This window comes from Drosophila pseudoobscura, chromosome 2 (assembly GCF_009870125.1).
Source record: "Drosophila pseudoobscura strain MV-25-SWS-2005 chromosome 2, UCI_Dpse_MV25, whole genome shotgun sequence".
In the NCBI taxonomy this organism is placed as follows: Eukaryota; Metazoa; Arthropoda; class Insecta; order Diptera; family Drosophilidae; genus Drosophila; species Drosophila pseudoobscura.
Genome location: NC_046679.1, coordinates 13,645,197 through 13,657,855, shown reverse-complemented (window position 1 = coordinate 13,657,855; position 12,659 = coordinate 13,645,197). Strand labels below are relative to the sequence as shown.

Below are 12,659 nucleotides of genomic sequence, written 5' to 3'. Positions count from 1 at the left end.
TGAAAAAATATACCATAAATATACTGACGAATTCAAGTTCTTTTCACATATTCCTCGATTTTGATATTCCGTGGAAGATTACTATATATATAGCACATTTGGCCATGCCCACTCAATTTTATACGATTTATGAATCGATTTTCTACAAGATTGGATAGTTTTTAATCCTTGCTTTTATTGGATTTTGCGTAAAAAAAGGTTTAAACAAAATAGTTCAACAAAAAATAAGTCGCAATGTTGCTGGTATTTGAAGACTCATTTGTTGTCAACCAGGGTATGGGCGTTTGTATACCCTATTTCGTGAATATTATATAAAGATACTGTTTTCCAAGATGCTTTCAAATGTAATTAATAAAGGCCTTGTTTTAGATTGCATTTTTTTGGTCTATTCATGCATTTGATAAGTTATTTGTATATAAAAGCTGATCCCTGTAGCGATTCTTTGTCTCTGTAAGAAGACCACTAATTGCAAAATATCGTTTAAAATATATACTGACTAGTTTCTGCATTTATTATAGCCTGGAAAGACACACATTTCCGCTATTCTATAACATCCATTTCCCCCAGGGTATGTGGGCATGGAATTAGCAACATGTTGGTGTATGGAATGAGACTCATTGTTGCAATAGCGAAACTGCGGCGAATTCAAATTCGATTCAAAAAAAACGACCACATGGGAGCGAGGCGAAAACCAGTTTCTACAGTATGACCCTCAGAACAGCACCGAAATATACGGTCTGACCCTAAAAAATACCGAAAATGTATCATAATCGTAAATTGATAAACGGACTTTCTATTTATGATGATTTGGAATTTCGTAATCTACTTTGTTCTTACTTTATTTGGTGTGCTCATAAATATGAGCTGCTGCACCCGCGCTATGGAATTTTTGGTAAATTTCCCTATTTTGATTTCTCTTTTGAGGGGTAATCGTCGTGTCATTTTGAAAGGTATTTTTGCTGACGGTGGTCACACTTTTAACGTAATCATCGTATCATTCTTCGTCATTCATCGGTGCCTGCCCGCCAGATTCGAAATGAAAATGCAGACTTCCAACAAGAAGTGAGTACGACATGGATGTATTATGAGTTATAGAATAATATATTCTCCGATGAATTCAGCGTACAATTTAACGTTATAAAGTGAATGGATTTCATGAAATTTGTACGACTGAAAGATTGGCAAGCTACCGATAGGTAGTTCAGAACAAACACGCGAGAGGGCGCTTCCTAACCGTTATTCAAAAGTCTGTCTGTTGTGTGGATTGTTTTTCTGCACTTGAATATTTGTTAACGTGATGAACAATCAAAGCATAATTTGGTTATTATTTGAAGAGGTTAGCTTTTTGAAATGGGGTCATGGTTTCAAGTTTCGCACGCACCCCCTCATGAGCCCTCTCCTTTGCGCCAGTCATCCGTTCCATATATTGGGGTATCACCTTGTCAACAGTTGCGTGGATCCTTTGGGTCGATGTGCGGACCGACGGGTTGAAGACAAAGCAAGACATTGCGTTCTCCAGCATCCGGTGAATCTTGCTCAGGAACCAGTCGAAGCCCTCGAACTGCTTCCCCGACACCAGCGTCTCCAAAATGCCCCAATCAAGGCGCTCTTCGTCGTGGTCATAGTCTGGATCTTCTCCAAACTTTGCCCAATACTGCGAGTCGTTGAATGGCCAAGAGTCCCGCTTCGCACGGAGAAACCGGAGCAAGCTCTGGCTGTGGCGGCGCTCGATCTCGTGATCTAAAGGAGTCAGGTCAACCCCCAATCCCTGTCGCTTTGGCATTTCGTCAATCGGTTCAACTTTCATTGTGATTCCGCAATTTTTAACAGTTTTTTTGTTTGGAAGAACGGCTATAGTTTCCGGCTTAGCATAAAATCTCGCAGGCTTGGCTGTAACCACGGCTCGCTGAATCGGAGGGCGACCACGGCCACGATGGGAAGCTGCGACGGACCTGATCTGTGCCCGCGATGGCCGACACGGACCTGGCCGATTGGCCTGGACTGGCCGCACCGGACATGGAATTTCCTGCAATTGCACTGGCGGAGGAGGCCTTGCACTGGCAGCCCTTTGCGGCTCCTCGGGCTTCGGTTCCACCTTAATCACGGTCTGGACCGGGACCCTTGCAACCGGAGGCTTTCGACAGGCAGCCTTTAGCTGGCGCTTCGGCTTGGGTTCCACCTTTATCTCGGTATGCAGTTCCGGTTGCAGCTTCTCCATGCGCAACCAGAATAGCTCGCACAGGGTGACGGCGTCCCGGAAGACGGGCGAATCCGGACTGTTGTAGGTCTTGCAGTTATCGAAAATTAATCTGATGTCTTCCAGAAGATCCGCCCCCCACCAGTAGTACGAGTACTCCAGCCGCTTCTTGATGGTGTTCAGATCCATGGGCCTATGGATCTTTTCGTGGTAGTCATATATGCCTTGCTTCACGGCGTTCACGGGATGTCGAAAGTGGACGGAGGACTTGTCGCGCAACATCACGTTCACCGCGGTCCTTAGCTTCAACAGCAGATTGGTGTTCCTTCCCTTGCGATGGGGCGGCGGCATCACCGCCGGCTGCACGATCCCATTCACCGGCTCGACCTTGGGCTCACTCCGTGGCGGAACCATCGACACGTCGACCTGGCTTGTGAGCACCGCCAGAGCGCGCTCAAAGTCATCGTTTTGCTTGTCATTCATTTTCTGAGGAGCGACATTAGAAAAATGCGATTTTATTCTCTTCCCATTCGCACTAAAACTTTGTATCAATAGGAAACAAATAGCGTACTTACATGTATTATCTCTCTTCTCTTTTTTTTGAATTTGTTTCACCAGCTGCTCGCTTCTGGCTGGGAATTAAGCTGAAACAAATGACTGAAAGGCTCGACAATAGTGTACTTACAAGTATTTTCTTTCCCTTTTTTATTGAACTAAAAAATTAATTAAATCTCAGCCTCATATGTAGGATCTGAATCGTTTTCTTCATGTGCTTTTTTCTTTATGACAAGCATTTTTTCAGGGATGACTTTTACGGAATCGATACAAAGGCATCGATGTTCTGAAGTGCATCCCTGGAAGTTGCTGAAGCGCTGAGTGTTAATAAAGTTCGAACCAAAAAGTACTAATACTGGCGAAAAATAAGAAGAAGGACCAAGAACCGAAGGAAGAAAAAGGTAAGTAAAAGAAATAAAGAACTAGAATGAGTCAGAACTCTAATTGGAAGTATGAAGAGACCTCACTTTCTGTAATTTTGGAGGAATCCAACACTGAAAGACTGTATAAGACTGCTTCTTAAAGAGACATTTGCATTGATTGCATTTTCTTTATTGAACAATCATTTCTTGATTCTTCCCTCTAGCCTTCGCGGACCAAAATTTGCAACTTGTCGACCTTGACGATTACTGCGTTTTTCTCGCGAAATTCCATAGATGCAAACTTCCAAAAATGTTGTATAGGGTACAGAATGGTTCACCCACATCCACTAAGAAGCGTAATCAACCGTATCCGTCTTGGCCAATCGATCTGCCACAGCTGGAACAGACACATTAGAGACTAGCCCTCCTAGAGGCTGGCAGTGAGAATGATCTCTCCGTACTGGTTGCTTCTGTGGTTGGGCCTTGGGGCTGGGGAGGAGCAGCACTATGCCACATCGACACGGCACCTGGCCTTCCTGCTCCAGGTGGAGGACGAACTGCTGGCGACTGTGCGTCAGTATGCGGTGGAGCTGCAGCAGAAAGTGGACACGATGAGAGTGTAGGTTAATGTTATTTTAGGGCCTTGGAATTGCTCTATCCGCAGATCCTTTCTTCCAGGCTGCAGGCCGAGTGGATGGCCAGAAGAGTGGAGGCCAGAGCAGATCCCGACAGCTATGTGGCCAATCCCTTGAGGAGTCTGCCTCTGATGAGGAGGATGCACGTGGACGCCAGGAAGTGGCTGGACTTTGCCCGCCTCGAGGTGGGTCAGGGTGAGAAACTGTCGTTAGGATGATCTCCTCCAGAGGTGCTAACAGATGATAGTTTGTAGAGTCTTTAAAGCAGCTGGCGGACTTCGATCTGAGTGGGATCAGCCCAATGGATTTCCAGGAGGCGGCCGATGGTTTGCTGCGCATTCAGGAGATCTACGATCTGGATGAGAGAGACATGGCACGTGGAAAACTGCGGCACAAGCATTACAAGTGCGCTTGTCCCCGAGCCACATCCGAGCCACACACATTAAAACCACTTTTTTGCAGTTCCAGGTTGAGCTCCGCAGATTGCCTGGCATTGGGCGTCCATCTGGAGGATCTGCAGAAGGGCCGCCTGTCTGGCAAGTGGCTGGAAGTGGCCCTGGAGCAGTACGAAGACAAGTGGGAGCCCATTCACAGGCTCCTGCAGGTGGGACGCTCCCAGATCTGGCAGCAGTTGGGCTTGACGCTAATCTCGACACGTACTTTGAGTCCCACCGTCGTTTGAGCTCTCTAATCTCTAAGCTCCTCTCTCACCAGATGATCTCCAAGCAAGCCACGCTGCCTTTACAAAGGCGGTGGAGGGGGCCAGCGAGTCCGAGGACGTGGAGATCGCTCGCCATCTCGCCGACAATCTGGGCTACCACTTTGTGCACCAGCGCAACTGCCAGGGCAGGAGTCGGCTGCCAGTGCAATCCTCGCTGCGCTGCCACTACTCCGCAGAGGGATCTGCATTCCTGCGCCTAGCCCCGCTCCGGATGGAGCTGCTCAGCCGGGATCCCCTTGTGGCCGTCTACCACGAGGTGGTCTCTGCCGCCGAGCAGCGGCATCTGATGCTCCTCAGTGAGTCCCAGTTGCAGCGCCAACGGGGCCACCAGTACGACAAGATCCGTACATTTGCTAGTGCGTCGGTGGCGGCGAATGCCACGCCCACTGTGGAGCAGCTCCATCGGCGACTCGAGGATATCACAGGACTCGATCTGGCGGAAAGCGAGCCGCTGAGAATCCTGAACTACGGCATTGGGGGGCAGTACTATATCCACGTGGACTGCGAACAGCCACAGGTACGTGCCCGGCTCTTGGCTGTCGATCCTTCTAACTGATATCCATCCCCAAAAGACGCACGTGGAGCCCTATCCCAAGGAGTACCGCCTGGCCACCGTTCTACTATACGTGAGGGCTTAACTTTTCATTAATTTTCCATTGAAACCTTTGATTTTTCTACAGCTCAGTGATGTGCGCCTGGGCGGCTTTACATCCTTTCCCGCTCTGGGCCTGGGCATCAGGCCCAATCGGGGCTCCGCCCTGGTCTGGCACAATGCGAATAACGCCGGAAACTGTGACTATAGAGCGCTGCATGCTGCCTGCCCCGTGCTGCTCGGCACCCGATGGGGTAAGACAATATGCGACTCTTCTTAAATGGAACTCTCATGAGCCTGCATTTCTCCCACCCAAAAAAACAGTGGCCAGCAAATGGATCAGTGGGTCAGGAGGCCAGTGGCGCAGGAAACCCTGTCGGAAGTGAGGGAAAACACAATTCCATTCAGCTTTTCCTTTTTGTTTCACTGTTTTTTTTTTTTGCTTTTTTATTTGTTTTGCGATAATTTATTCAATAATTTTGTCGTTATTTATATTATGATAATACATTTTATGCACTATTTTATAGTATTCATATTTAATTTATATGCAATGTAACATTATGTTCGGGGGAATGGGCTGTGGCTGTGGCTGTGGCTGGGTCTGGGGCTATCCTATCGTCCACTTTGATATTATCCGGGCCAGGACCAGGGCCAGGGCCAGGGCCGGGGTCTGTTGGTGGTAATGGTGGGAACAACGCGATTCCTGATACGTATGCAAATGATATCTGGCGCAGGACGGCGCCCTTGGCAGTACATATATGTATGTGGCGAGGATATACACTAAGGGGAGATTTAACGCAAACGCAAACGCAGAACGCAAATGGAAACGGTAACAGAAACAACAAGAATGCAGGCGATATAGATATCGATGTCGATGTTGTAGTCGATGTCGATGTCGATGTCCGAGGGAATCGTGTAGGAATACTTGATTGCCGGCTCTTCTTCAGTTTTGATATCACGCTCCCCCAGGCCGCTGTCGCAGCGGCATCAGCAGCAGCAGCAGCATCAGCATCCAGAGGGGCTGCCACGTTGTGTGCCTCCTGGTGGCCACACTCCGTGCCGCATCCTCGAGGCCTGCCGCAGAGGGAGAGACAGAGACACAGATAAGCCATAGCTCCCTCGAATGGGGCACTCCGTTCTTCTCTTACCTCCAACGAAATTGAGATGATCATCGTTGCTGGCCGCGGCACCAGGGTGTAGCTTGATTTCTGCAATTTACAAAGTATATACGCCCCCAAGGGACCACCACGACCACAAATGAGTAAGGGACATTGGCCACCGCTGGGCAGAGATTGCGTATACGCACCGTATAACCGCAGTGTGCCCTCGGCACGGCCCAGCGAGTTTGTGCTGACGCAGTGATAGGTGCCCACATCGGAGGGCGAGAAGGAACGCACCACCAGCAACATGACCCCGCGATAGCCATCGCGCCGCTCCGTTATCCCATACTTGGGCCTGCAAAATGGAAAGGGGGGGAGGATGAGGTGGTACAAGCCCCACAAATGTTGGCAGTTCCTTACCCATCGAGCAGCATTTCGGGTCCTGGTGACCCGGACTCCAGGCTCGCTGTGGAGACGCTGGCGAACCCATTCGAGGTCCGCGCCCCCTTCAGCCAGTAGGAGACGGGCGAGGGCGAGGCCTCCACCTGGCATTCCAGCTGCACATCTGAGCCCAGCGGCGTGCCCAGCAGTTGGCTGGGGGCACGCACCATAGGCGCAACTGTAGTGTAGTGGTGGAGGACAGGGAAATTGTATTGTTATCACAATATTCCATTACATCGATTAATAATCGACTACTTACATTGCACACTGAGCGATACGCGTTTGCTGACTGCCGGTGGTACATCATTGGAGGCAATGCACAGGTAGGCGCCCATCTGGCGCCTCTCCAGACGAAGCAATCTCAAAGAAGAGCCATTGTAGGACTCCACTAAAGAAACAACGTCCAAATGTATCAACATATCAAATACAAGACTAGAGTACAGACCTTTCATCAGCTCGCGACTGCCTGGCTTTCGTATGAGTATCATTTCGCCATCCTCCCGTCGCCAGATAACGCGGGGCAGAGGATTGCCAGTGGCCTTGCAGGTGAGCGTGGCATCCTCGCCCTCCTGCACGGCCATATCAGCGGAGGAATCCTCATTGATTATGTCGGGTGGGACTATTATAGAAGCAGTGGGTCATTAACATATGCTATATGAGAGAAATGGTCTCGTGGCAAGACAAACCTTGGACATCGATGCATCCGACTTGCTTCTTCATGGGACTCGTGTTGATCTGGCACATATAGCAGCCTCGATCGCTCTCACGCAGCTTGCTGATCTTCAGTTTCCATCTGTAAGTGGTCCAAAGAATATAGGTAATCCATGTCAAAGGAATCTCTTCTACTACTTACGTGTGCATATCTTGGTGCATGACACTGATCCTCGCATTGTGGGTGACCACACGGCCTTGCAGGGCCAGCACAGTTTGATCGGAGGCCCTTAACCAGCCCACCTGTTTGGAGTACATCATAAATGCCCTGGAAACTCTACAGAGATCATCGAAGCTTACCTTGTTTTTGCCTAGATTTCGCACGGAACAGGCGAGTATGGCCTCCCGTCCAGCCGGATATGTCACATTGTTGATGAAGCCAATGAACTCTGGGTCGGGATCCAACTGGGAGTTGCTTTCTGTGGGGATGTAGGATGGGATTTAGTTGATTAACTGATACAAAAAACGGTCTATATGTATCTTCATTTATTTTCACTTTTGTATAGATAAAGAAACATTTAACATGGTACAAAATATCAACTTGGCCTCGTTGTAAATTCAGTTACAGCCATTGTATCGACATGAATAAAAAATCCTATGAAAGATTAGACAATTCCCTTTTCAAACCATTAATATGTTTTGATATGGGCGCTTTAAATGCCCCGTGAAAATTATGAGAGCTCGGTGAGTCACCAAACAGAGGTTATTGAATTTTTAAAAAAGTTTCTGTGGTTACTTTGCAAATTCTAAGCCTGAGGATGTGATCTACTCATTAAAGCCCACAACCTAATTTTCATCTCGTGAACGATAGAAGCTCTAGCATGGCTTCTGCTGCACCCATTACACCCGTTTTTGCCCACTTACCGTGATGCTGATTCTGTGCAACGGCATTGCCGCATTTTGTGGCCATTATCAAAATGACAAACAGCGCCGGCGATAGCAGTAGCTTCTCCATATTGTTGTTGTCCTTTGTTGTTGTTTTTGTTTTTGTCGTTGTGGTTCAGTTATTTGCTGCAGCAGCAGAACCGGCAGCAGCAGCTGCTGTTTCTCTTCCAATTTTCTCTTACTGTTTCTCTCTCTTTGTTTTTGTGTTATTTTATGGGTATTTTAGTTGTTTTTTTCGCCCTGTTTGTTGTTTGGGGTCTCGTGGCAATTTCTATTTCTATTTCTATTTGCATTTGAATGCGAATTTCTATTTTCAATTGCAAGCCTCGATTGCGATTTCTATTTACCGCGTGTTTGTGCCAATTGGGCTTTGATTTCCAGCTGCCTGCACCACATCCACATCCATGGCAGTGCCTTTGCCACCCGCTGCCGCGGCCGCCGACATCTGCAAGTAAACAGAATGGGAGCAAAAAACATCAAAATCTAAATCAAAATCGGGATGGTATGGCATGAAAATCGCTAAAGAGGAATCGGAATGGGAAGGGGAATCGGAATCATCGGCTTAAATTTATTTCAACGATAAAGTGAAGGCGAAAAACAGAAATCGAGCACAAAAGCCTGTTCAATTTGAGTGCACCCAAAGGGTGGGCGGGTGCGGGGAGGTGGCCACTGCCGCTGCCCCGGGGCAGTGTGGGGGCGTGGACACGCCCATCGCTAACTTGATTATCAAGCGTTGCAACAAATTTCACGTTTTACGTTGCCTGCTTTTAGGAGCATCCAATATGGCTGCCGGGTAAGCTCAATCTCTCTCGCTCTCGCTCTCTCTCTCTCTGCCGTTCGGTCTCTCTTTCTTCCTTTTTCTGGGTGCTTTCTCCCGCCTCAACCTCGACACAAAGTAAAAGGCAAATGCAATTTTCAACACAAACAAAAATTTATGACTCGACAGCATCCTTGGTCCGTCCATCCAGGCCAGGGCCCCCGTTTCAGAAGTTGCAATAAAAGAAAAGCCCCGCTCCTCCGCTCTACCAGCAGCGGAACGGAACAAGGAACACGGAGCACGGAACACGGAGCACGGAACACGGAAAAGCGGTTAAAAAGGCGGCAGGCAGAGGTGCAAAATATGAATGTAAATATTAAAAAAGTTCCAAGGCGCAGAAACTAACGAGGTGTTCGCTCATTTGTAGCTCCCCCAAACCCGCCACAAAGCTCTGATCTCCCCACCCCACCCCACCCCGGGCACCCCTTTTACGTCCCGCCTGCCTGCCACATTTCGACGCGCTGTAATTTAATTTCAGTGTGAAATTGAGCGCTCTCCTAATAGTAAATTTGCACTAAACCAGTTAGCAAGTCCCCTCCTTCGCCTCCTCCACCGTTCCGGCGCTGTCTTGGAAAACTTTTGACGAGGTGTCAATGCGATGCCCCGAGCACGGGAACGCCACGGAGCAAGCTTCGATGCGGAGCATCATGCCAGGAGATTGTCTGGAGGAGCTGGAGACGGTGACATTCAAGAGGCGGAAATGTGATTTACTTATTAAATTAGAGTTGCAGAATGCACTAGGGTTGGGCGAAGCGAAGGGATGCACTTAAACTTGTAGATGGAACAGCTTGCCGGGGGCCAGCAGCTCCTTGGACTTGGGCCGTGTAAGGGGGCCGCGTAGGTGTGGCAACAATCCTCGCATCACCTAAGTGGATTAGCTTATGGCTATTCAATTTACTACTTTTTCACCGCTCACTTGAGAGCTTATTGTCTCGTTTTTCAAATGGATTACGGCCACAGATAAAAACAAAAGACTTTGTCGAAACGATTAATTGTTAAATGCATCTCATCTCATCTCTCCTATGTTAGGAATCAAGGATTAGCAAATCTCTCTTAGTGGAATGATTTGCCCTGGGAGATATTTGTAGTTTAGGGCTGCTGCCCGAGGGAGCGCTTTTTCCTTTGAATGACATTCTATAGCAATGTCCTAATGGGCCACTGAAGTGCTCCACTCGACACAAACTTTCGTCCAACAAGCTCTCAGTTGAGAGTTATCCTCAAAGGAAGTACTAGCGGAAGAGAGGGGCTTAAGCGAAGCAGCATTCAATGCAGCTCTAAGTAATTATTTCCCCTGTACAGTGTCGTATTTCGTGAGCAATGTTTATCAAGGATCAGGATAGCCAGTACTTGGGATAAATTCGCTTATGGCCAAAGTTGATCGCGTTCGTATTCAAGAAGAAACAAAAACAAAGTCCCAAGCGATGTCCTTGGTAGGGATATAAAACAGACAGAACAAGTGATAATCTCATTATGCTTTGTCCTGTGGACACTCACTCAGCAAATGCTCTTTTGCCTGCCGCTCAGGCACCAGTCATTCGTTTGTCTTCAAGGACAACAGGATTACTCATTCTTGACTTATTCTTGACTTATTTTTTATGGCATCCTTACTGCCATTCCGTCTGTTGATGTTTCTGTTTTCTCCCTGTTTGTTTTATGAATTTTCGCAGCAATTTAACAAGCATTTCCACGGCTCTGTTGCAGCGTTGCACCGCCTTACGGCCAATCAGTGACTTTTAACGTTGGGTATTTTCCAATTGAATGACTTCTCTGAATGGCTGCTACTCAATAAAGGGGATCAGCTATTGAGAAATGTCTATGTCGGGTGTATACAGTTAATTTTCTGTATTTATCTGAAGCGATTCCCTCCTGATTGCCGCTCACCCGCCTGGCAGACAACATTTGCATTAGCACTCAAAAGACGGAATATTTAAGAGCGTCCCACAGTGCGAAAATAAATAAATTTGCTGTGTAAACAGAAGCGAACGCAAAGCGAGCAAAGGAGAGCAAACAAAACACACAGAAAAAAAACAAAAAAAATAAAATAAACTAAAAACATGACAAAAAGCTGCGCCCATCAAATGAAAAGAAGAAACTGCAAATCAGCGCAGTTGCAGCCAAAGGTAAACTTCAGGCTGGCTAACAGAGAGAAAGCGTAGAAAGCACGGAGCGGCTGAGAGCGGCGGGAAGAAAGCGAAGCCCGACAAGTGGCAGAGCGAGGTCGGAGTGCGGGGCGCAAGTGAAGGGAGCAAAAGGCGACAGCAAAGCGAACTAACACAGCGGAAAAGCCTTTTGAAGTTCTCCTGCTACACACACCAGCACTAGGAGCAGCAGCAGCAGGAGCAGGACCAAGAGCCGGGGCAGGACAAAGCACAAAAACAAGAGAAAACGCTATAGTCGAGTGGCTCGACAATAAGATACCCGGTACCCAGAGACTCTCAAATTTTCCGGGTGCTTTTGGCATTTCCCTCTGTTGCATCGCTGCCTAATTTGGTCTGCAACTTCTATGCTTTCCGAAAACGAGAAGCTATAGCCCCAATGCAGGTCTATAACTACTCGATTTTGGATTCCTTTCAAGACTTTTATGCATTTCCTGCAATACCATATTCCCTTGCCATCCGAAAAGTCCTGGGTATAACAAAAGAGCGATGACGACGATGGCGACAACGTCAGCAACGCGTCGCTGGTGGCGGACAGCAGGCGTCCTAAGCTAAACGGATGAGGACGAGGGGCATGGGTAACGTCGGGGCGCCAGGGAGCACGGCCTGGGTCAGGTCAGTCGTGCAGGCAAATGGCGAAATGTTCGGCAAAGCAATTTGACTTAAAAATGCTTAGCACTTGCATATCCTGGCAATGGCGACAACCCCAGTGTCCTCCGTCCGTCAGCTAAATAAGGACAACAAAAGGCGATGACTGAAGCAATGGCAACGGCGAAAGCGACAAGGACAAGGCACTGCTGAAGGCAGCAAATAAGGAGAGTATAGCCTTAAAGGATCACGAGCTGTGAGCGCGCTTAAGCTCATTTATTTAAATTAAAACAAACACTGCAGGCAGAAAGGCAGTGCAGTGTAGGACAGTGTACGCGAACAACTACACTAGCAAAAAAAAAGATTTTTTTTCTGACTTCTATTCTTATTTCAATGAATAGGATTGATTGATTCTTAGAAGTGCACTTTATCCCTTTTTTATTTTATACAAAACTTTATTAGGGCGATTTTGTGTTGGCTTCTTTTCTCCGAGTGTAGTTGATAGCAGTGGAGAGGCGGACAGTGTAAAGTGTTGGCCTGGTGGGGGGCGCAGAGGCAGAGCGGAGTAGATTGGAGTGGAGTGGGGGCGCGGCTAAGCCGCCAAAGCATTGCCTCAGTGCATACATTGTGCATGGCCTCCCTCTCTCCTTCCCCCTCTCTCTCTCTCTTCCTTTCTTTTTGTCTGTCTATGTGTGTGCCTTTAGGGCATATGAGTGTGTCTGTGTGTGAGGAACTTTGGCAACATTTCCGATTGCCAGGGACAGAGGGATCCGGGGACAAGTCCCGGACCGGACCGGACCAGACCGAACCGGACCGGGGCGAAAGCAAAATATTTTGCGCCATTTGTCCTTTTTGTCATTTGTCCGGTGGCACAAACAGGGCAAATTGTTTGCAATAAA

At 47.9% G+C, this 12,659-nt stretch overlaps 3 protein-coding genes across 3 annotated transcripts; 1 reads left to right on the top strand and 2 right to left on the bottom strand.

Moving 5' to 3' along the window:
• Positions 1–1,264: 1,264 nt before the first annotated feature.
• LOC6897274 (bromodomain-containing protein 4-like) lies at positions 1,265–3,399 on the bottom strand. The gene is made up of 2 exons (XM_002137398.3): positions 2,773–3,399; positions 1,265–2,683 (listed from the first exon to the last, which is right to left on the bottom strand). The coding sequence occupies exon 2, from the start codon at positions 2,678–2,680 to the stop codon at positions 1,325–1,327; it is 1,356 nt and encodes a 451-aa protein (XP_002137434.2). The 5' UTR covers positions 2,681–2,683; positions 2,773–3,399; the 3' UTR covers positions 1,265–1,324.
• Positions 3,400–3,457: 58 nt separating this feature from the next.
• LOC6897273 (prolyl 4-hydroxylase subunit alpha-2) lies at positions 3,458–5,591 on the top strand. The gene is made up of 8 exons (XM_002137397.4): positions 3,458–3,733; positions 3,793–3,944; positions 4,004–4,154; positions 4,212–4,405; positions 4,464–4,987; positions 5,043–5,096; positions 5,151–5,316; positions 5,387–5,591. The coding sequence occupies exons 1-8, from the start codon at positions 3,561–3,563 to the stop codon at positions 5,446–5,448; spliced, it is 1,476 nt and encodes a 491-aa protein (XP_002137433.4). The 5' UTR covers positions 3,458–3,560; the 3' UTR covers positions 5,449–5,591.
• A 12-nt stretch (positions 5,592–5,603) lies between these two features.
• On the bottom strand, positions 5,604–8,330 carry DIP-gamma (Dpr-interacting protein gamma). The gene is made up of 10 exons (XM_001358638.4): positions 8,179–8,330; positions 7,615–7,733; positions 7,457–7,557; positions 7,290–7,396; positions 7,049–7,222; positions 6,863–6,991; positions 6,583–6,781; positions 6,369–6,517; positions 6,211–6,270; positions 5,604–6,136 (listed from the first exon to the last, which is right to left on the bottom strand). Exons 1-10 carry the CDS (start codon positions 8,267–8,269, stop codon positions 6,018–6,020), a joined length of 1,248 nt encoding a protein of 415 aa, XP_001358675.3. The 5' UTR covers positions 8,270–8,330; the 3' UTR covers positions 5,604–6,017.
• Positions 8,331–12,659: the final 4,329 nt, after the last annotated feature.

What these genes read in the sequence shown, in the direction of transcription:
- LOC6897274 (XM_002137398.3), bottom strand. Translation starts at nt 2,680, where the DNA reads ATGAATGACAAGCAAAACGATGACTTTGAGCGCGCTCTGGCGGTGCTC.
- LOC6897273 (XM_002137397.4), top strand. Translation starts at nt 3,561, where the DNA reads ATGATCTCTCCGTACTGGTTGCTTCTGTGGTTGGGCCTTGGGGCTGGG. An exon ending in CCGCCTCGAGGTGGGTCAGG is followed by an intron (nt 3,945 to 4,003) that starts GTGAGAAACTGT and finishes GATAGTTTGTAG; the next exon opens with AGTCTTTAAAGCAGCTGGCG. An exon ending in CTTGACGCTAATCTCGACAC is followed by an intron (nt 4,406 to 4,463) that starts GTACTTTGAGTC and finishes CTCTCTCACCAG; the next exon opens with ATGATCTCCAAGCAAGCCAC.
- DIP-gamma (XM_001358638.4), bottom strand. Translation starts at nt 8,269, where the DNA reads ATGGAGAAGCTACTGCTATCGCCGGCGCTGTTTGTCATTTTGATAATG. An exon ending in ATGCACCAAGATATGCACAC is followed by an intron (nt 7,397 to 7,456) that starts GTAAGTAGTAGA and finishes GACCACTTACAG; the next exon opens with ATGGAAACTGAAGATCAGCA. An exon ending in TCATCTCAATTTCGTTGGAG is followed by an intron (nt 6,137 to 6,210) that starts GTAAGAGAAGAA and finishes CCTCTGCGGCAG; the next exon opens with GCCTCGAGGATGCGGCACGG.